This window comes from Ochotona curzoniae, unplaced genomic scaffold (assembly GCF_017591425.1).
Source record: "Ochotona curzoniae isolate NIBS_2020 unplaced genomic scaffold, NIBS_Ocur_1.0 scaffold_3890, whole genome shotgun sequence".
NCBI classification, from domain to species: Eukaryota; Metazoa; Chordata; class Mammalia; order Lagomorpha; family Ochotonidae; genus Ochotona; species Ochotona curzoniae.
Genome location: NW_024467115.1, coordinates 3,294,256 through 3,316,554, shown reverse-complemented (window position 1 = coordinate 3,316,554; position 22,299 = coordinate 3,294,256). Strand labels below are relative to the sequence as shown.

At 38.3% G+C, this 22,299-nt stretch overlaps 1 protein-coding gene across 1 annotated transcript; it reads left to right on the top strand.

The window, feature by feature from the left end:
* Positions 1–6,667: 6,667 nt before the first annotated feature.
* Positions 6,668–16,577, top strand: LOC121146246 (securin-like). The gene is made up of 2 exons (XM_040965649.1): positions 6,668–6,764; positions 16,068–16,577. Exons 1-2 carry the CDS (start codon positions 6,668–6,670, stop codon positions 16,505–16,507), a joined length of 537 nt encoding a protein of 178 aa, XP_040821583.1. The 3' UTR covers positions 16,508–16,577.
* The last annotated feature ends 5,722 nt before the right edge of the window (positions 16,578–22,299 follow it).

Here is a 22,299-nt window from a genome sequence, read left to right as displayed (position 1 = left end):
CAACTATCGCTTTTTACACCATCACCCTAGGGGTTAGGAATTTAACATAGAAATTTTGAGGAATATTAATGTTCATTTCATTACACTGGAGTAGAGTCGGGATAGAACTATCAGGAGGAAATGCTGAGCTTGTAAAGGACAGAGAGGATGATGCGCTTTATGAAGCACGGCAGCCTGTAGCCAATTTTCTGATGTTCCATAAAATCATTTGAAAAAAATATTCCTGATTGCTACAGGCAAAAAAGCAAAAACAGAAGTGAGAAAAAAAATCACGCCTTCTCCCTGAATCATTCCCAAATTGTTCCTATATTTGTCTAATTATTGGTCTCAAGTCTCTATTATTCCTTTGACTTCCCAAAGTATAGATTTTGAATAAATCAACCTGTCCACTTAAACACTCAAGGCTCAAGTGGGAAATTTACATTATTCATCTCCTTTAGACCAAATGCTTGTTTGATCTCTCAATGACTATCCTATGAACAAACTTTTCCTTACAGGATACGTTTTGTTTTGTGGGGTGGAAGCTGAAGTCTGAATTTCTGATTTGATCTCAATTCAGCTTGTAGCCACCTTAAATGTCATCCCTCCAACTGTGCTGTATAGTGAATAGATTTAGTTGATATTTTCTTCCAGGTAGTGTATTCTGATTAGTGTACTTCAAGTGGTGATTACATATTGATCTTCTGTCTGAAATTTCTTAAAAGCATAAGCTCTTTGCCAAGGCATAAGCTTTTCACAAGACCTTCATGCTAATTAAAGACATACAAGTTTAAATGCCATATCCCTATGAACTCTACCTAGCATGTAGATAAAATGCAAAGAAGCAACTGCTCAGAACAGCAGCATTTCCACAGCTTTATGGGAGTCTTAATTTATGGAATTTTATTTTAAAGATTGAATTGTGTGTGGAGATTCTGAAGGCTGTCTCCAGGATCCCAGTGGAAACATACAGTCACTGAAGTTTGAAATATCTTAATCTCAGAGTCATAAAATGCCCATAGCCCAGGGACTACATGAAACAGTACAGAGGAGAGTTTCCAATATAACTAAACTCATAATGTTGGTTTCAATAGAAAGTTTGAAAAAGAACACAGTGGTGTATGTTCTAGCTCCCAGAACACGAAATTCAATGGGTGTACTAAGGCAGTACAGTAGCAATTAAAAACACATATTTGTTTTCCAAAAAAAAAAAAAAACAAACTTCCAAAGGAGCATAATTGAGTATGGATATTACAAAGGAAAAAATAGGCAGCATTCACTAAACAGGCATTTTATATTGGCATTATTGTTACGGCACATGAAAGGATACAGTAAAAGAACTGGTCTTGTTCCATATCTTTATTTGCATCATAACTATATCATGTTGCTACTGGAGTAGAGACAGCTGAAATTCTGTAACTGAAGATAAAATCAAATAGGATTCACCATAGTGTGATTACAGAAATCACCCATTTATGAAATCTTTGAGACTGTTTTTTCCATATTCCTACTTGGGAAAGAACATGCCAGTGTATACTTCAAGCATTATGGAGAGAACTAAGGTTATGTGTTAAGATGACCTAAAAGTATCTAGGGGTTTTAGTGGTCTCTCCATTGATATTAACTGTTATTAAGGTTATAGTGTTTATATTATTTATATTATAGTTAGATTTTAATCCTTCTTCATTAACTGCAAGAATTACTTTTACTTTATTGATAAGTATATCTTAATATGGTGATTCAGAGATTTTTCACAAATGAATTAAAATTAAAAACTTTGATACTGGCCCCATGGCACAGTAGGCAAAGCTTCAGCCTTCAGGCAAAGCATCCCGCATCATATGGGCACCGTTTTGTGTCCTGGATTCTCCACTTCTGATCTAGCTCCGTGCTTTTGGCCTGGGAAAACAGTGGAGGATGCCTCCAGTGCTGGGGACGCTGTATCCATGAGGGTAACTCAGAGGACATTCCTTGCTCCTGGCATCACATGGATTCAGCTCTGGCCATTGGCACTAGGTGGGGAATAAAGCAGCAGAAGGAAGACCTCATTCTGTGTCATTTCTTTTCTGCGTAAATCTTTCAAATAAAAATAAAATAAAATGTTTTAAAAGAACAGAAACGTTTTGAAAGGCTTTTAAAGCACATTGGTGCCTGACACATCCAGGACTACGTGTAAAGGAATCCTGAGGAACATCCTGAAGTGCTGAATTTTACGAGGCCTCCATTGATTTTTCAAAAGTACTGACAGAATCATTAGCCTAACGTAACCATTTTCTTCTAAGCAAGCCCACCTCCCAACTTCCCACCATAAATCATTAATTAACAGGGCAAATAATTGATCAATTTTTTTCAATGCACTGTATTGAGTTTTATCATCTCTGCATTATATTGTATTCCTAATTCAATTTGCTGTAATATTTGAGCCTACCAGAGAACTGTGAGATGATTTTGCAAAGGTTTTCATTTGCCAAATGAGGACAGCATGTCTGAGACAAATGAGATGGCCAGCTGCTATGGCCTCTGGCGAGGCAGGGACCTCACAAACACTCCCTCCTCCGGGCTGTCTAGTGTTCTTTTCATTGTGCTATATAAGCAAAGTATGCTCATCATTTCCTAAATGTTCTTTTTTGTAAGTCTTTTCAAAATCCAGCTTTAATGCAGCGCTTTAGACGAATACTACATCTAGAGAATTTCCTTGCAGTTTTTCCAACCCACGCAATGCATTTCCTTTCATATCAGTTCTGCTGACTACAGTTTGGAGTGACTGCTGATTTTTTTCTGGGCTGGGTTAGCATTTCTACCATTTAGTCTTCATTTTGCATGTAATTTATATACTCCTTTTTACACATATTTCTTTATGCTTCTGACCTGAAAATAAATGTCATTTAACATAATGAGTAATTTTAATATTTATGATGTTAACCAATAAAAATAATTTTGCATTTTTATTGTCTAATTTTATGAACTCAGGGCAACTGAAATGTGTCAGGTCTTTCATTTCATTTTCTGATCAATGGTATTTCTATAAAAATCCTACTTTTAATAAAATCTATATCTATCATAGATTCTGACACGCATGAAAGACTTAACTTTTTGTTGTTTCACCCTGTATTTTTATTTTAGTAAATCCATATATGTTCCCTCTAGTGATCAAAGTAGTATCTAAAAATCCTCTATTAAAATAAATATACCAGAAGCTACCTTGTACTGGTAAACCAGTTCTACATCTGTTTCAGTAAATCCAATTTAATCCTTATTGCTTTTGTTATTATTATGTTTCAAAGAATCCTACCATATTAGAATGATCAACTGTGAATGTAGTGATCAACAAAGCTTATAGTTAAATAAATACTGTTAAATAAATTAGAGATAACATTCCAGGAGCAGTATTTAGTTCTGTTTTTATTGTTCCTGCTGTTGACATCATACTTTGCTTGATCCTGTTATTTAGAAAAGTGAATATCAAGCAAACTCAACTACAAAGCTGCAGTTTAGGCTGTGTCTAGATGTTTGATGTTGAAATCCCCTTTACAAATCTTACAAAGAGAATGTATTGGAAGTGAAAAAAAGGCCTGACCCAGTAGCCCAGTGACTACATTTCTCATCTTGAAAGCACTGGGATTCCATATGGAAACTGGTTCTAATCCCAGCAGCTCCACTTTCCATCCAGCTCCCTGCTTATGGCCTGGCAATGTAATCAAGGATGGCCCAAAGCCATGGGACCCTATACCCACGTGGGAGATCTAGAAGAGCTCCTGGCTCCTGGTTTCAGGATCAGCACAACTCTGGTTGCGGTCACTTGGGGAGTGAATCATTGGACGGGAGACCTTCCTCTCTGTCTCTCCTCCCCTCTTTTATATCCGCCTTTCTGATAAAAATAAATAAATCTTTTAAAAAATATCACACAGTTTAATAAAATGTGATATACACTTCAATTGCTCACACAGATGCTCTGAATTTAGCATGGGATTAAATCCAAATACAACTCCCACAGGTTGAAAGTATGATTTCAAAATGGATTTAATGCATCCATCCTACCGAACAACACAGCTTATCAATGCCATACCATATGGAACATGTTTACTGAGCCTTGTGCTTGCTTGACTGACCAGGAGAAGCAATTTTCCGCCATTGCCCATAATTAGATGATTATTTCTATTAAATATTACTATCCTTGGAGAATAATTTAAAAGTAAAAGTATGCTTTCTAGTGAATGTACACAACTTTTTTTCTCTAGAAAATACGAGCAATGCTAAATTGAATAAGTTAAGCGTCATTGTTAATTTTACCAACTTGATATATGGATAGACTAAAAAGGAAAAATGTATTAATAATAAGAAAGTAGGAAAACATAAGATACTTTTATTTATCATTCATGTTGGGTTGGGGGGAAATAAACATGATATATTTTCTAGATCTGGCCCTTTTACAACATTCAAAATTCCAAAATTACAGTTTATATGCAGAGTATAGCAGCAAAGGCCAGGAGTACTTAATACTTGCATAATTGCTTACATTTGAGACTTGCTCAAAATTAGAAGGCAGATATAATTTGCTTCTCTTCCTCAACCTTAACAGAAGGAGATACAAATCTTGTTGGACACATTCAAGGATATTAATGGGAGATTTATCTGTAGTAGACCAGTGACAATATTATTTAAAAATAAAGTGTGGAAATACGTTTCTAAAATGTAGGGAAAATATTCCTTAGAAAATTAAACAGCAGGGGCTGGCACAGCAGCTCATCAAGCTGATATTCTGCCTGGAAGTGCCAGGATCCCATATGGGCAGCAGTTGAAGTCCTGGATGCTCCAATTTCTATCCAGGTTGTGACCTGGGAAAGCAGTGGAGGAAGATACAGGTCTTTTGGCCACTACACCCATGTGGGAAACATGGAGGTTGCCTGCTCCTGGCTCTGGATCAGCTCAGCTCTGGTTACTGAAGCCATTTAGGTGGTGAACCAGTAGATGGGAGATCTTTCTCTCTGCCTCCTCTTCTGTTTGTAAATGTGCCTTTCAAACACAAATGAATTCTTAAAATAAAAAAGAGGGAAAACAGCAAACTCCTAAACATTGATGTCTTCTGTTCTTTCTATGTATTAATTAGTAAACTCAAAGTTACAAAATTATGTCTTACTTATTAGCTTTGTTACTTTAATCTGGTGGTAGTCTTACTATCTTGAAGCCACAAGTTGACATGAAAGCAACCTGGAATCAATAAAAGTGGAAATATATTCAGTTTAATTCTGATTTGAACTGTGACATAAATGATCTTTTGTATCTAAAAATGAAAGATGATAAGGTAACTTTTGCTTTATTTTTATTATAATCTTTCATTTTTATTGCAATTTTATTTGAATCATATTTAATATTTGATTGAATGTTGATATTTAGATGAATCATGACATTGTAGACAACGGCAGAAAAGTTAACATCCTATTGTCAAGATGTAGTTAACAGTTTCATTGGGAGTTGTTCTTTCATTTGGGAGTAGAGATGCACACTGCAGAGTTTTTCACTTCTTGGCATAATGGTCTCCATTATGTGGCTCCTTTAGATGAATATGTGTATATACACGCTTATCGATATACTTATTGATCTTGTATTTTGCATGAAGGTTGCTTTATATCACAGAGAAGAGATGCTATTTGCCTTTTGAGATTGGCCTATTTTACTAAGCATAGTGGTGTCTAGTTGTTCTTTCTACACCTTCAGAAACTCTTAAGATGTGTATATTTGTTCATTTAAAAATTGCATGTAAATCTTGAACACTGTTTTTAGTTTCCTACTTATTTCAGTTTTTTGTTTTGCTCTGTTCTGTTCTCTCTGAGATATTTTCCAAGGACTTAACTTGCGTATTCTTTCTTTTGCCACTGAGTTTGCTGTTAAGGTTTTTTATTTATTTATTTAACATAGCAGAGTTTTCATTTCTAATATTTTGGTATTATTTATCTTTGTTAAAATCTCTGATTTAAATCCTTTTTGGTATCTCCAATAAGTGGACAGTGCAAAGCATGGTAGCTCCATATTTTTTAAATATTAGTTCATGCATTTGAAAGAGAAGGAAGACATACACACGAGAGAGGGAGAGAGAGAGAGAGAGAGAGAGGGAACTTTTATACTTACTAATACATTTTCCTAAATAGCTGCAGTGGCCAGGGATGAACCAGGGAAACCCAGGAACCTGGAACACAGCTCATTTCTCCAACTTGGGGACAGGATAAAAGCATTTGCACCAACATCTGCTGCCTCTAGCGATACACACCTTTAGAAAGCTACCAGAGCCTCATTGTTCATCTCGCACTTGTAAGTTTCTCACTGCCAGATGTGATGACAAAGTACAAATCATCATCTGGATAGTATTGTCCACAAAGATTGAAATGAGAAAAAATAAAGAAAAACTTGAGTCATTCTCAAAGTCCTATATTTTCTCCTTTGCAAATTCCATATCATTTAAAAATTGCAGCTGGTTTGGAGGGCATCAAGATTGCTCATATTTTAAAGAAGGTAAAGAGGCATAACAATTACAATAACACCAAGAAAATATAGTGTCACAGAGTTGATTTTATATATAAGTATATAAATAAATTACAGTGTCATCTAAAATATTCAATGAAACATGAAATCACTTTTCAAGTAACTAGATATTGACATGGAATTCAGTTATACAAGCGGTGAACCCATACCCATGGCCTTCTTGGAATCTGTGAGGAACAGACGGCACTGTCTGCAGCCTAAGAAACTACTTGCAGAAATGCCTCCACTAGAGACCTTTAAGTCAAAGGGTAATTAAATTTGGGCTTTGAGCCTCATATGAAGTCTGTTTCATCTTTTAATTAATGACTGTGTTACTACACAGTCTTGCTGTGTTGTGGGACACTCGTAGAATTGGCACACTATAGCGTGTTTCTATCAGCAGCGTGGCTAACTCGTAGTTTAATTTATGAGGCAATAAATACTGACCGTAATATTGTTGAGTATTAATATCAACATTTGCACTGTTACACCAAAGGAGTAGTTCACACAACAAGTATTTACAATGTGTCCAGAAGAGTTCCAGTGTCAGAGATATTGATAATTAAGAGAGCTTTATGTTATTCATCACCCATTTTCTATTGCATGGGCTCAGGGAAATTTAAATTTATGTTACATAAAATGTGTCCAGGAAAAAACAGCTTTTTCATTGCTGAAGGGTAAGAGATTTTCAGGGTATCTATAAACATTTCATTGTTCTAGTACAAAATCGTTCATTTAGCACTAAGTCTTTACTGTTATTTCACCATTTTTACTTGCATATTATGTTTATTAAAACAATTTTCCCCTTTTTTGGTTTGTTAGTTTTTGCTCTGCATAATCATACTGTATTGGAATAATTTGTATGTATTTGATGGGGTTATATCTCTCTTCATCATCCTTGTTTATTCAAACTCTTATTAGTGTTAATTTTGAATTTTAACCTTAGTCTGCATTTATGGTTTGATGCTTTGAACAAACCTAGAACGGTATTCCACACAAGGAAAATGGCAAAGCAAATTCTATTCTAGACCTTCAATGCATGCTTTTATTAAATGCATGAATCTCTTCAAAAGACATTGGAATATTAATAAAACTATTAAGTATTACTAAGTATTTTTATTCTATTGTTACTTGCTTATATATCATTTAGTTGACCTTTCCCTCTGGAATAAATATTGCATTGAATGATTTCCAGTAGGCATAAATAACCTTCTTAGTATGTACATCAAATATGCACATGCAGAGACTTCCCATATTGACCACATATTTGATGCGCCATCCTGATACAGGTTTGTGTGTATTTTTGCTTAAAATGTAAAAGAAGAGAAAAATTAGAAATATTTATTTTAAACATGTGGTAGAATCCTAGAGTAAAGTTGATAAAGCAGAAACATGAAAAGTGCACAAGATGCAGAAAGAACCTGGGACAGAAGAAATTAGCTTCCACAGGTTAAAGGTGCTCTACTCATAGTAACAGGAAGGATACAGAAGATACAACATGACTCCTCATCTTCCTGATGGGAAATGTGGTAGTGACATTGTTGCACATCTTTTATTATTATCTTCATGGAATTGAAATCTAGATTACCAGCAGAAAACCTGAAATAAGCAGAAGAATGAGAGGGTTTTAAACACTGCATCACCTTTGAAATACTGAAAATGGTGATCTCAGGGAAAGTGGTGTGAGTTCACTAGGCAGTGCCTAAGTAAGTATAAGTGTGGTGAATCCATGGAATTGCCAACATACTCGGCCTATCACTGTCATTTTATACGACCCATATCTACTTTTTCAAATAACTAAGTATGAAAATACTTGTAAAGCTTCATGGATACTAGAATTAAGTATATATATTTAGATGCATTTGATGTCTGCTTCTTTGAGGTCTTCAACAAACTGATGAAAATATGTGCTAAAGGGAAAATATACTGTTTTTCAATTTTTTTGCATCAAACTAAACTTCTCTTTCTCATATTATGTAACATTATGCTCTATATTTAATCATTACATATAATCTTTAACTGAAATCACATTGCTATGAATTTAAGTCATCTTCCAAAGTTTCCTGTCATAGCTGATTAAATAAATATTCTATATTCTAAAGAAGAACTGAGAGTTATTTTACAATAATCCTAGGGCAAATTCCTAGTCATTAAAGAACTGGATAGAGAATAATGGCTAAAGTTCTCACCCTGCATGTGCCTGAGATCCCATATGGACACCTGTTCTCATCTCTGCTATGGCACTTCCTATCCAGTTCCCTGCTTGTGGTCTGGGATAACAGCAGAGAACAGCCCAGAGCCTTGAGACCCTGCACCTGCATGGGTGATCCGGATGAAGCTCTTGGCTCTTGGCTTGGTTCAGCTGTGAGCACTGCAGTCATTTGAGGAGTGAATCATCAGAAGATTTTCCTCTCTGTCTCTCCTCCTCTCTATATATCTGACTTTCTAATAAAAACAAATAAACTGTAAACAAAATGACTAAATTTGCTTTTAAGAGGTATTTTTAACAAATTAAAATATCTCAAATGTGTATTTTTAAATATCTGAAATATTTACTGATTGGGTCACCAAATGCTCAGAACAGCCAGATCTGGGCCAAACCAAAGCCTGAAACCAGGAACTCCTTCCTGCTCTCCTGTTTGGGAAACAGAGAATCAAAGCACTTGAGACAATTTTTGGTGTGGCTTCCCAACCACCTCAGCTAGGATGCTGGATGAGAAGTGTGGTAGCTGGGACTAGCAAGCATCACAATATTGAATGCCAGCATTGCAACTTTTAAAAAAATATTTATTTATTTTGTATTGCAAAGTCAGGCATAAGAAAGGAGGAGAGACAGAGAAGATCTTCCATCTGATGATTCACTCCCCAAGTGACCACAACGGCCGGTGCTGCACCAATCTGAAGCCAGGAGCTCTTCCGGGTCTCCCACGTGGGTGCAAGGTCCCAAGTCTTTGGGCCATCCTGGACTGCTTTCCCAGACCACAAGCAGTGAGCTGGATGGGAAGTGGAGCTGCCGGGATTAGAACCAGCGCCCATATGGGACCCCGGTGTGTTCAAGGCAAGGACTTTAGCTACTATGCCACTGCGCCAGTCCCAAGATGTCACTTCTAATAATACTGACACAGCACTACTTAGCAATTAAGCTATTTATATAATTAAGCATTGCTTTTAGTGATACATTTTATGTATTATTACATTGTCCTTATTGCTGATTTTTTTTCTCTGTTTTGGATAAATTTTTTCAGTACCAATTGTCCCACCCCTCAATGAACAAAAACAAAACTTATTCTAGTCAGTGTTATATTATATCAGTTTGCTCTCTTCCTCCCCGAGTTTTATCTTCCTTTTTGTGTTCCTCGTGGGTATTTTCCCTTTCCCATTTTCTCATCTGTTCTGCAGTGATTTCTTTCCTCACTTAAATCACAGCTGAGGATACAGGACTTCAATATTTAGTGATTTGTTTTGTCAAATTTTCTAAATCAGAAAAGTGATCATCTAGAATCTCCAAGCAGAAGAGTTCATGCAAGAAAATATTCATAATCCTCATATATTTGGAAATTCTACCCGTGGATTGACAGTTCATCTTAGTATTCTTCATTGCAATGTTTTATTTATAGCTTCATTAAAATAATAACATGTCAGTTTGCAATTGAAACCAGATGATGTCTTAAGACTTAAACCTGAAATGTAACATCTTCTTATTTCATTCTTCCTCTGACACACTTAGTGTATTTTTTAAGTCATTCTGTTTTTTTTTCCCTCGAGTGTGAATCATTTTATCTGTAGGACTAAGCAATAAAATCTCTGGATAGTGCAATAGTTATTAATCCTAAGGACATTTTTTTTAAATCTTCAAATGTTTTGACCAGTTTTCCCTCCTTAAAACTTTACACCCCTTCATTATAGAAACCAACACACATTCACACACACTACGTTTCCCATTCTTTGATTTTCTGTTGTAATGTTTTCTTTCAAGTCAATGAGTACAGTTTTTGTTTCAGCTTCCTGAATTTTCCTTTACTGTGTTCAGTGTAGTTTCCTTTTTTATCTGCCTTCCATTATTATGATTTCCCATAATTTTTTTTATATTTCTGTTGTCTCTTAGCATTTACCTTGTACATAATCATTATCTTAAAATTAGAGGTTTTTCTCAAATTCTTTAGTTGTGAGAAAGCTGGAAGAAACATGGCTGGGATATTTGGACCAAAGATATTATAACACATAAAGGCTACTTTTCTACTGGGAGACTGAAGTTTAGTTTCTCATATTAAGTCATTAAATACATTATATTCTGATTTTCATTAATCTTCCATTCTTGACTCTTCTGTTTATATTTCCTATAGCTTTGACTAATTTGTTAGATTTTAAAGCTTAAATTTTTCATCAGTTTGTAAATTAATTGCCATTCAAGGAATGTGTATGTGTGTTTTGGGGGGGGTTGTTCTGTAGGGATTATAATTTATTTTCCTAACTTTTCCTCACAATTATATTTAGACTATATTTTGCACCACTGCCTCTTCCCTCCATTTCTCCCTTCTTTCATTGCTTCCTCCCACCCCTTCTTTCTCAACATTTTAAGCCATTGCAGATGTGATATTTTGTTACTTAAAATATTTATCTTATTTGAGAATGAGACAGAAAAAAAAATTGGGAGAAAAATTTAAGAGAGCTCTCCAGACCATGGATTCATTCTCTAAATGCCTGGAAAGGGCAGAACTTGGACCTGCTGAGGCTGAGACCTTGAAACTCACTCTTGTTCTCTCATGAGTGCCACGAGAGATCAATTGTTTACTGGAAACTTCCTACAGTGTCCAACAAATTAGCATCAGGAGCTGAACTCGAACTTGAACCAAGGATTCTTAAAATGGAATGCCAAAATTCCAACCTTGTGGAATTCTTTTTTTTTTTTTTTTTTGCTATACTCAAAGTAGATTTTATTGTTTTTATTTTTTAAATTATATTTTTGACAATCTTTACATAGCTAAATGGGGTAAAAAGGTTCAAGCACTATAGGAAAGTGGGTAAGACTATTATTTCCATATTGTTTCCTTCATGTTTAAAGGGGGATATTAAGGGAGAAAGCCCACCCAATTTCCCACCCTCCCCAGGTCCCACAAAGGGCATGCTCCAAGGTTCTTGCTCAAGTGGTTTTGATAGTTCACCAGCTATAATTCGTTACCAATCTTGTCACTCCAAGCACTATGGGGTCTTTGAAGAACCCACTGATTGACATAGTCCATCATAGGGTCTCCAATTGCCCAGTATTTCACTGCCAAGATATAGCTGAGATGGTTGATTAACCTGTCTTCTGTCTTTTCTTGGTTAGGGTTCTGAGTCCGAAAGGGCAATTCGGTGGATCTCCAAAGGAACTTTGAGATGTTCTCAGACCAGATTCTTGTATGTACTAGCAGATACAGGAACCAGCTCAGTTCATGGCCCTGATCAGGTGGTGGTTGGAATCGCTGGGTTGATTCTGTTTTCAGCCTCAACTTCCACTGGAAACAATGGGTGTTGCAGTCCAGCCTGGTGCTGCCCAGCATATTCTCGGCCCTCTCATAAACAAGTGGGAGCTGCAGCCTAGTTGGAGCGACCCACAATAACCCCCACCAGGCCCACCCCTACCCTGGTTTATCAGGATGTGTAGCAGTAGTCCAGTCTGTCCCACACCCCATTACACCCCAGCCGCTGTCCTAGTTTTATGCCCTCCCATGGAAATGGTAACCCAAGAGGGAGAAGCCCACTATTTCCCTCCCAGGCTTCTCCCTCTCCAGGATTATGCACTCTCCAGATAGTTCTGTGGTTTGACTTGAAAGAGCTAGCCCCCAGTGCCAGCTTCTGCCAGCTGATGCTGCGAGTAAGACCAAACCACCCTCACCCACTCTAATTTTGTTTGAGCCAGTAGGAATAATCAGCCCAGCCTGGCTTTTCCCTGATCTAGTCCACATGAGGCATGCAGGTGTTGTAGCCCTGGCTAGTCTGGTCTGTCCCCATTCCAGCCTATGCTCTACAGCAGGAGTAGCTCTCCAGCAGAGGAACTAGCTCTTATTCCCCTGCCGGCTCTGCCCCCTCCCTTTCTCGTTCTCATTTGTGCTGGTTGGGTGCTACAGTCACTTCTGGCACGGACAACCTCACCTTGGCATTCCATATTGTGCACTAGTTTTTGTTGCAACCGAACCTGGCTAGACCCACAATGTTCTGGTGCCTGGATTTGCCAGAGGATGATGTGAACAGATTCAGCCTTGTCTTCCCCCGATCCATGCCAGATGTATGCCCATGGGTAACTTTCCATGGCCTGTTCCGGGCTGTTTCCTATCATGTTTCTTGTGCTTACCTGCAGGATCTGTGTCCTGCCAGAGGAGTTGTCCAGGCTCCTCCATCAGAACCCCTCGGAGTGCCAGATTTTGTGCATACCAGTGAGTCCATGAACCAGCCCTACCTAGTTCAGCTCCTGTTTTAGCATGAACAGTGGCTTTTCCTGACTGGTCTTCAACCCAACTTGGTCCATGCTGTTGGATGTTTCAGCCCAGCCATGGCTCGTCCATACCCACATATGGCTCACACATGGTTCAGTAGGGGTTGAGACCTTGCCTAGCCCATCCCTCATCTACCCTGGTCCTCCAGGATACCAGAGGGTATTGGAGTCTCACCCGGCTCGGTGCAACCAATCCCAGTCCACATTTGTGCCAAGTGAGACTACAACTGTTTCCGCATTCAGAACCCAGCTCCCATTCCAGCCCACATGCCCCTTGGTGGGAACCTCAACCCAGCTGGGGTTGTCCCCTTAGCTCCCCAACTGGGCCTGTTCCCAGCCATAAATCACATGCATGCCAGTGGTTGTTCTGTCTCAACTTGGTTCAATCCCTCACCTGTCCTGACCTCTGCCTTAGACACTGTGGCTTAGTGTTCCTGGTTCATGCAGACCAGTAGGTGCAAGAGTCTAGCTCGGCATGACCTGTGCTCCCTCCTGGTCTCTAGTTTCACTTGTGGGCTCAGGTTTGCTCAGTCCTGCCTGGTCCACCCTGTTCCATTATCAATTGATACATTAGCCAGCTGTTGGAGCTACTTTGCCCAGCTTGTCTGACCACATGTTCACCAGTGGGATGTATGACTCGCCAAGGGAGTTTCCCAAGTCCTTCTCTTAATCCACTCCCAGACACAGTTCTCATATATGTCATTGGGTTTAGACCAGGTTCCGGTGAAGCGTGGCCTTCCATTTGGCCTTGTATGAGCTGGTGAATGTTGCAGCCTGTTGCACCCCACACCCTATTCAGGATGCACATTTGGGTGCTGCTGCCCTGACCAGTCCATACTATTGGGGGTTCCTTTACCTGTGATTGATGGCAGGCTCCTTGGTCACACCTAGCTTAGTCTATCACCACCCTATCTCTTGAGCTAGCCATTGGGGCTAGAATTTCCACAGGGTTTGGCCCACACATCTCTCACAGAATCTGCCCCTGGTTATGGTTCTTGAGTGCTAGTTAATATAATCTAATGGCCCTGCTTAATGTGACTCCTCTCCTGATCCATCATCATGTCAGGTAGCAGGATATGATTCTGCTGGACAAGCCCTGAGCCATAGCTTTTGCATGGACTGGTATTTGGTGGTCAGCATTGTTCAGTGATTACAAGTTTTTCAAAAGAAGAGTTACTGCAATTGGAGATCTTTACCATTGCTTCACGTCCTAGAAGCACAGTGGGTTCAACCTGGATCTACCTAAGCAGCGACTCGAAGAACCAAAACCTTAGAGCTCCCTGGCCGGGCAGCCAGCAGGCAAAGCCTGGCACCAAATGGCATGCTGGCCGGCTGAGGACAGCTCACCATGTGCACATGGTGGTTGTCATCTGGGATCCAGGCATGAGACACCCCGTCCTGATCCCCACCAGTAGCCAAGAGGCTGCTGGAAGTTTAAACTCCCAGGCCCAAGTTCGTGCCCCTCCCCAATCCCATTCACCGCCCAATGAGGGTGGCAGGTGGGCCCTGGACCTGCCCAGTCATGGAGACCTCCTCCCTCGGTGTACTCACCCAGAAGGGAGCAACCCCCGGAGCCCAGGCAGGCCCGGGGACAGCTCACCACGTGCACATGGTGGCTGTAGTCTGGGATCCAGGCGTGAGACTCCCTGTCCTGAGACCCACAAACTTGTGGAATTCTTAATGCCCTTCTTATACTCCCTCAAACACCTGATTTAGTTTTTCAGTGCTTTCAAGGTTTTAATTTTAGCTTGGATTGTTAAAATTTTCAGCTTGATGTGTCTGAAACCTATTCTGTTTCTAATTATAACTCTCAATATTTGAATCAAGATGAATCATTAATTTTTTTATGTTTGAGAAATTTTTCCTATTGTTTTTGAAACAATTAAATTTACCTCTTTTCTCCTTCATTTCTTTTCAGAACTGATTTGTGTAAGTTAAAATGCTCTTTTTACAAAGGCCAGTGAAGATCTATTAAATTTCTCTCAGTTTTCTTTCTCCTTTTCATGATTTAAAATTTCTAGTGATTTTTCATTTGTCAATATGACTCTTCTATTTTTCTCAATCATCTGCTATTCCTGTCAATAATTTTTAACTTAAGCTTTTCTTTTCATTTTAAAAATCCACACTAAAACTCCAAGTTGGTTCTTTTGGTAGGTTTTGAAATCTTCAGGAATTATGAAGTTTTAAAATTATGTTATTGCATAGGCTTTCCATCACACTTTCCAATTTGTTATAATTTTCCATGATACAGTTTAATAGGTATAGGGATTCCTCACACCCATTTCCTCTATTTTCATCTTTCCCTTTTGCCATTTTCTTCCATATTACAACTTTAGGTGTTTCATGGCACTATAGTTATGGACAACGAAGATTATTGACATGTTATCCTGGTCATTTTTGGGGAATGTCACCATAAATGCCTTTTCTTCTTGGTTGAGTTTACATTTTCACTCTTCTTAAACAAAGATAATTTTGGAGGCCCAGAACAGTGGCTCAGTGTCTAAATCCTTGCCTTGCAAGCACTGAGATCCCACATGGGTGCTGATTCATGTCTTGGTTGCGCCACTTCCCATCCTATCATCCTGGAATGAGACTCTGCATGTGCTTGGGAGACCCGGAAGAAGCTCCTGGCTCCTGGTCTCAAATCGGCTCGACTTTGGCTATTAAGACCACTTAAGGAATGAACTACCTGTGGTTGGCAACAGCGGAAGCTTATCTTAACTGTTTTAACCTTAAATGTGATTGTTTAAGTTCATCTATTCATACAGAATTCAAGAATTCACCCTTTATTTGTTAAGAGGTTTCATTTTCTTACAGGCTTATTTGGAAGATATAATTATAGAAGGATAGAGATAGAGTCATGGGTATGGCCCTGGGTAACTAGTTAGCTAGCTGGATAGCCTAAGAAAATCTCCACCACACCGATTTAGTCCCTAAATGGCTTCAAAGATCAGGTCTGTGTTAGGAAGAAGACATGAACCAAAATGTTTCTCTGAGTCTCCCCTGTGCATGCCTGGGCCCAACTGATTGGGCCACCTTTTTTGTTGCTTCCACAAACACACTTGCCGAAAGCCGGATTTGAAGTGTAGTGTTCTGGCAGCTTTCCCAAAAGCTGCCAACAAGGCCTTGGGGACTATCAACCAAGCTACAGAAAAGGAGGTGAAGACCAACGTGCCCCTCAAACCAAAACAGGCGAGCGTCGCCAAAAAGATGACCGAGAAGAAGGTTAAAGCGAAAACCTCTGTGCCTGCTCCAGATGACACCTATCCCGAAATAGAAAAATTCTTTCCCTTCAATCCTAGAGATTTCCAGAGTTTCGACCTGTCTGAAGAGTACCAGGTCGCACCCCTGACCTTGAAGGTCATGTCTCTCATGATCCTCGATAAGCAGCGAGAGTTTGATAGGCTGTTGGAGCTGGGCCCCTCTTTGCCTGTGAAGATGCCTTCTCCATCGTGGGAATCTGGTCTGCCGTCTCCTGCAAGCATCCTGTGGACCCTGGATGTTGAACTGCCACCTGTGTGTTATGACAGGGAAATTTGAATTTCTTACTGCTTTGTGAATCGTGTGTATTTGTGTTAATAAAGCCTTTCTTTAATGGAAAAAAAAAAAAAAGAAACGAACGAGCTTATATCTGCACATGGCACTGGTGTCATAGGTGGTGACTCAACCTGCAGTGCCATAACAACGGTCCCTGCCATGGTTTCTAGGAATATTTGGGTTTTCCATCCGCTCTTTCCTTGGAGTTTTAAATTTTCAGCTGCTTTGTCATTTTCTGACCCTGTGGTTTGATTCCTCAACCAACATGGTTTCCTAAGATACCCTAAAACTTGGAAACTCCTCCTGTACTGTTCACCTGTTTGGTCAATGTCGCTGCAGCTTGGATCTGGACTTTTGTTTTCCAGTATCAGAAAGTTGACTTCTACTATTTAACTTAGAATTTACAATTAATACCTACCTGTTTTACAATTATCAGGAATGGAACTTTCCCATTGCAATGTCTGGCACTGTATCTATGTAATAATTTACTCTCTATGCCTAAAAACTGTGTTTTGCCTCTCTCTTTGGGTCATAATCACCTCAAGTAATCAACTGGAAATCTATTTTATTTCTTATCCAAACTATATATTAGTTTGATTTCAATTATTTATTTCCAGAAACTAAACTATTTTAATTTTTTATTTTGACAGACACAATGGTTTCTTTTTTTTTAAGATTTATTTTATTTTTTTTAATTGGAAAGGCAGATATACAGAAAGGAGAGACAGAGAGGAAGATCTTCGGTCCGATAATTCACTCCCCAAGTGAGCGCAACTACTGATACTATGCCAATCCGAAGCCAGGAGCCTCTTCTGGGTCTCCCACGCGGCTGCAGGGTCCCAAAGCTTTGGGCCATCCTCGACTGCTTTCCCAGGCCACAGGCAGGGACCTGGATGGGAAGCAGGGCCGCCGGGATTAGAACCGGCGCCCATATGGGATCCCAGGCATGCAAGGCGAGGACCTTAACCACTTGTGCCACCACGCTGGGCCCAGACACAATGGTTTCTTATTGGATCTTGTTTTTCTGCTATAGTTTGTTGTTAAAAAATGATTTTTATAAAAGATTTATTTATTTATTTGAAAGGCATAGTTGGGGAAAGGGTGAGAGAGAGAGAACAATCTATCCACTGGTTAACTCCCCAAATGGCTGCAATATTGGAGCCTGGCCAGTGTGAATTCAGCAGTCAGGTACATTATGCAAGAGTTGGATAGAAAGTGGAGCAGCTAGGATTTGAACTCGTGCCCATATAGAATGCTGGCACTTCAGACAGTAGCTTTACCCTCTATACCAAAGCACTAGCTCCTAGATTGATCTTCTAAGATTGAAAGACACAATCTGTCACTTTTCTATCTCAATTTCGTACGGAGTTGCCCGTGGTATTCAACCAAAACCCCAAACCCTAGTCTCTATATCATTACTGCTAAATATTTGCGAGACCAGCCCACCCATCTCCTAAATTCCTAAAACTGGCATTTGTGGTGTCTGCCAAAAATATTGATCCACAAAATTTGTATATGGCAATTCCATTATTTCTGCTACTTTCAATAATGAGGAAGTGATTTCTATAGGGTATTAAAAAAACCCATAGTATCTATCGTTTTTTCTTCTGTTGTCTCCAGTATTTTAAGTAAACAATTTATTACTAATAAATTGATGTTTTTGTCTGTTCTTATTAGAGGCTAGTGTGTGCCAAATTTGATCCAATCAGAAATTAATATGTCCTTGCATACCTTAAATCATTGTGTTATTTGTGATTCTCTATTGTTATTGAATACTTGAAAGAAATATTTGTAAGTTTCTTCTTCAGTGATTCGATGATGGCAAACATGCACACATTTTTGTGAGACAAAATAAAACTGGTTACAATTACTGCGCTTCTTCATCAGGATTACCTCTTCTTGAGAGTATTCCTTGCACATAATTTTCACAGTGTGAATGTTACAGAAGCTAACTTTGCCTGACTCTAAGTTGTTTTTTTTTTTTAAGTGTTATTCTCTGTGCTTTACAGAAAAAAAACTTAGTTTAATGGTAGTTTGGCAGTTTTTCTCCCTGTGATAAAAATGAAAATGATCAAATGTATATTAGTGCCCTTACATCCAGAAGCATTCACTAACCTACAGGAAATTGTGCTTGAACAGCATATGATTCATCAGACCGGTCGTGCTGAAACTCCAGTCTTCCTGGATCACCTTGTTGTTCTGCCCTTTTTGTTTATACTTTTCCAAAACGGCTTACAGTGCCTCTGATGTGAGGCTCCTGTGTCATGAAAATTTGACATCTTTATTCTGCAATGCGTAGATGCCAAAAAACAAAATGAAGGTAGGATCTTATAACTGAGAAATCAAATGACTAAGCTCTGCACAATAATACTTCAATTCTCTTGTAATTGTTCATGAACTTCACCAGAGATACATAGTCTTTGCCAGCGAGGCAGAGGTGAAAGTGAACTTCACATTGCTTCTGATTGTTTGCATTTAGAAATATGGCTAAGGGAGTATATAAAGGTGCTTTACAATTGGTAAATATCCTATTTTATTCTTGTCAATCCTGTAGTTAGAATGTAAATATGCCAGTCATAGTAAAGGAAAAAATTGAGAACTGCTTTGAGAGAAAAAAAAAATTTCCATAAGCAGATACTCTTAAAAAACACTGTTTAAAACTGTAAACACCCTTAAAAACACTGTAAGCTGTAAACACAGACTGCCCATAGCTTAGATTTCTGATAAACGTGGCCTTTGAAGGGGAGATGGGATGTCTATTACTTGCAAAACTTCCCAATTTAAGTACCATGGCATTTTCCTTTCTATTATTCTGACAGAATCACCACATTATCACAAGAAAATTATGTCATTTTATCAGGAGATTACAAAAAAATAGTTCTATTAGCAAAAAAAAAAAAAAGATTTTTTGCAAATTGGATTCCTTTATTAACATCAGTGGAAAAGATCTATTACATGGAAACATAATACGTAATCATCTAATGATATTCTTTACTAGTGTTTAACGGAGAGATTGCTTCCATTACAAAAGCAATACTAATCTTCCTCCAATACTTATAATCTTATAATGTCACTTGTTTGTAAATAGCTTTGAAGATCAAGCAGTAATTGCAACTATCCAAAAAACATGTGTTCTCTTCTTCCACCAATATCTCTGTTATTTCTCTCAGAGATAATATTTAAGAGTCCAAGAATAAAACAATCTTACATCTTATTGTACTATGGTCCTCAGAGAGAAGACTGGAGGCAACTGAATGAAAACATGATCTACAGGGAGACAGTTAAACATTTCAGTTTTTTGGCAAACAAAAAACCTCTTTGCTTTTTCAAATATCTTATCAATATTCAAATAGACTTTACAGTAGGAACACAATACTGCCTAAAGAGCTTGACACTAGAGTCAAAATAAGCAAGTGATACAAGACAATCTTAAATGGTTTTTCTTTTTCTTCTTTTGCTTCCTCTTTTTCCTCACCGGGGTGTCAGTGGCAGCTACTGAACTGAAATCTCTGTGTGCAAGTGTTTATGGTTGAATATGTCAGAGAAAATCAAAACAATTGCATGTGGAAACTCTACTCTTGTTATTTGCCAATATGTGGACAAAACTGTGAGCTGGTCAAGATAGCTAATAATTGTCTTCAATAATTTCACTTGAAGCTGTTACTGTGTTTTCAACTAATAATGCAACAAATCATTTAAAAGCTTTGCTAACTCAGGCCTGGCAAGAAGGCTAAATAGCTGAATTCTTGCCTTGCACATATGAGGATCCCGTACGGAGCTGGTTGCTTGCTGCCATTTGGGAAGTGTCTCTCCTTCAATCTGTAAATCTGGCTTTCCAAAAAAAAGCAAAATAAATCTTCAAAAATAAGTCTTTTAAAACATGTTGATTGCTCAAGTAATATTTCCTAGAGAAAACTATTACCCTGAAAATAAACTTAATAGTCATGTTTGGGAAACATTTTACTTAGTGCCATGTTTTCATAATCAGGACTGAGTCACAGGGGAAGAAATTTGGTCTAGTTCATAACACCCTGACCATGATTCCCACAGCCCATGTTGTAGTGGTTGGTGCTGAATCTTGGCTATGAATCTGGATACTAGATTCTGGTTAGTATGCACCTTGAGATGCTGCAAGCGATGGCTCAAGGAATTACATTCCCGCCTGCCATGCCAGGGAGCTGGATTGAAATCCTGGCTCCTCCCTGCAGAGCCCTGCCTGCCCACACAGATTTTCTGGAAATGACATAGCGATTAGGAGCCTCAATGTAAAAGCCTCAAAATGGCTTTCAATTTTTATAAATAAAAACTAAAAAAAAAAATCACAATAGCATGTATCTTCTTGGATATTTCCTTAACTTTATGAAGATATGATGAAAACACTAAAAAAATCACAGATATTATGAATATGATTCCCTCCAGCATCTGTGTGACCTAGAGGCTTTACAAATTAAATGCGTGTAATCATCTTGCTAGCATTATTTGTCTTACTCTGACAACAATGTCTGAGAATAGGAAATTACTAATTTGGTAATTACACTCCTTATTATTTATGCTTTCTACGTGTAAGCGTATTTGAAAAAATCTGTAGAAAAATGGAATTGAACTGTAAGTTTATTTTAATGCAAAACTTTGGATTCACAAATAGGTTTTTCATTGTTAATATTTACCATGAAGTTTTTGAAGGCCACTCCTATTTTGTGCCTAATAATTACAAAAGTTAGTATTGGGTATTTTGAAATTTGACATTTTATGTACTAGAAGTTATTTATACAGTCACTTATGTGTTAAAAAATCACTCTGGCTGAAGCTGGTCAAAGGATACCAAAAGGAGAATCATAGATAAGAAAGAGATGCTTTCATTAGAAGGTGCGCAATGATACTGACAACAGCAGTGATGCATAAATATTAGAGATAGCCTTATAGTAGCAGAACTGACACTGAGCAAACAAGGAAGCGAACAAACCGAAGTTTGTTTTGATTCAGTGCATCAAGAATTACTGCATTGGAAATGCAAGTTGCTTACCAATGGTAATAATGCAGGGGAAAATATAAGTGTTTTCAAGTGACCTTCCAAAACAAAGTAAACAAATCAAATTCCCCAAATACAGGCTGTCTGAACTCTAGTGTGAGGTTTGTCTATCCAGTTTTACTAATCTGATTAGGAAGCTGAAACGGTTCTCTATATACTCCAGGTACAACTTCTTTATGTTTTGCAAATACTCGCTCTTTAAATTGAATTAACTATGTTTTTAAATAGCCTCAATTTTAATTTGAAGAAATGCAATTTGTTTCATGCTTTCTTTTATGAATGTGCTTTTCCTCTCATGCACATAAAACATTTTCTAACCCAAACTTATACATTGCCTCCTTTTTTCCTCTAATATCATTTTAAGTTTTATGTTCTCAAGTGCAGTTTATTAGTTACATTTTTTTAATCCTTTCCTCTGTATGTTCCTGGAGTCTGAGCCAGGTTTTTTTTTTTTTATTTATTTATTTATTTTTATTGGAAAGGCAGATGTACAGAGAGGAGTAGAGACAGAGAGGAACATCTTCCGTCCAATGATTCAGTCCCCAAGTGACCTCAACGGCTGGTACTGAGCCGATCCGAAGCCAGGAGCCAGGAACTTCTTTCATGTCTCCCACATGGGTGCAGGGTCCCAAGGATTTGGACCATCTTCAACTGCTTTCCCAGGCCACAAGCGAGGAGCTGGATGGGAAGTGGAGCTGCCAGAATTTGAACCAGCACCCATATGGGATCCCAGCACGTTCAAGGTGAGGACCTTAACCACTAGGCT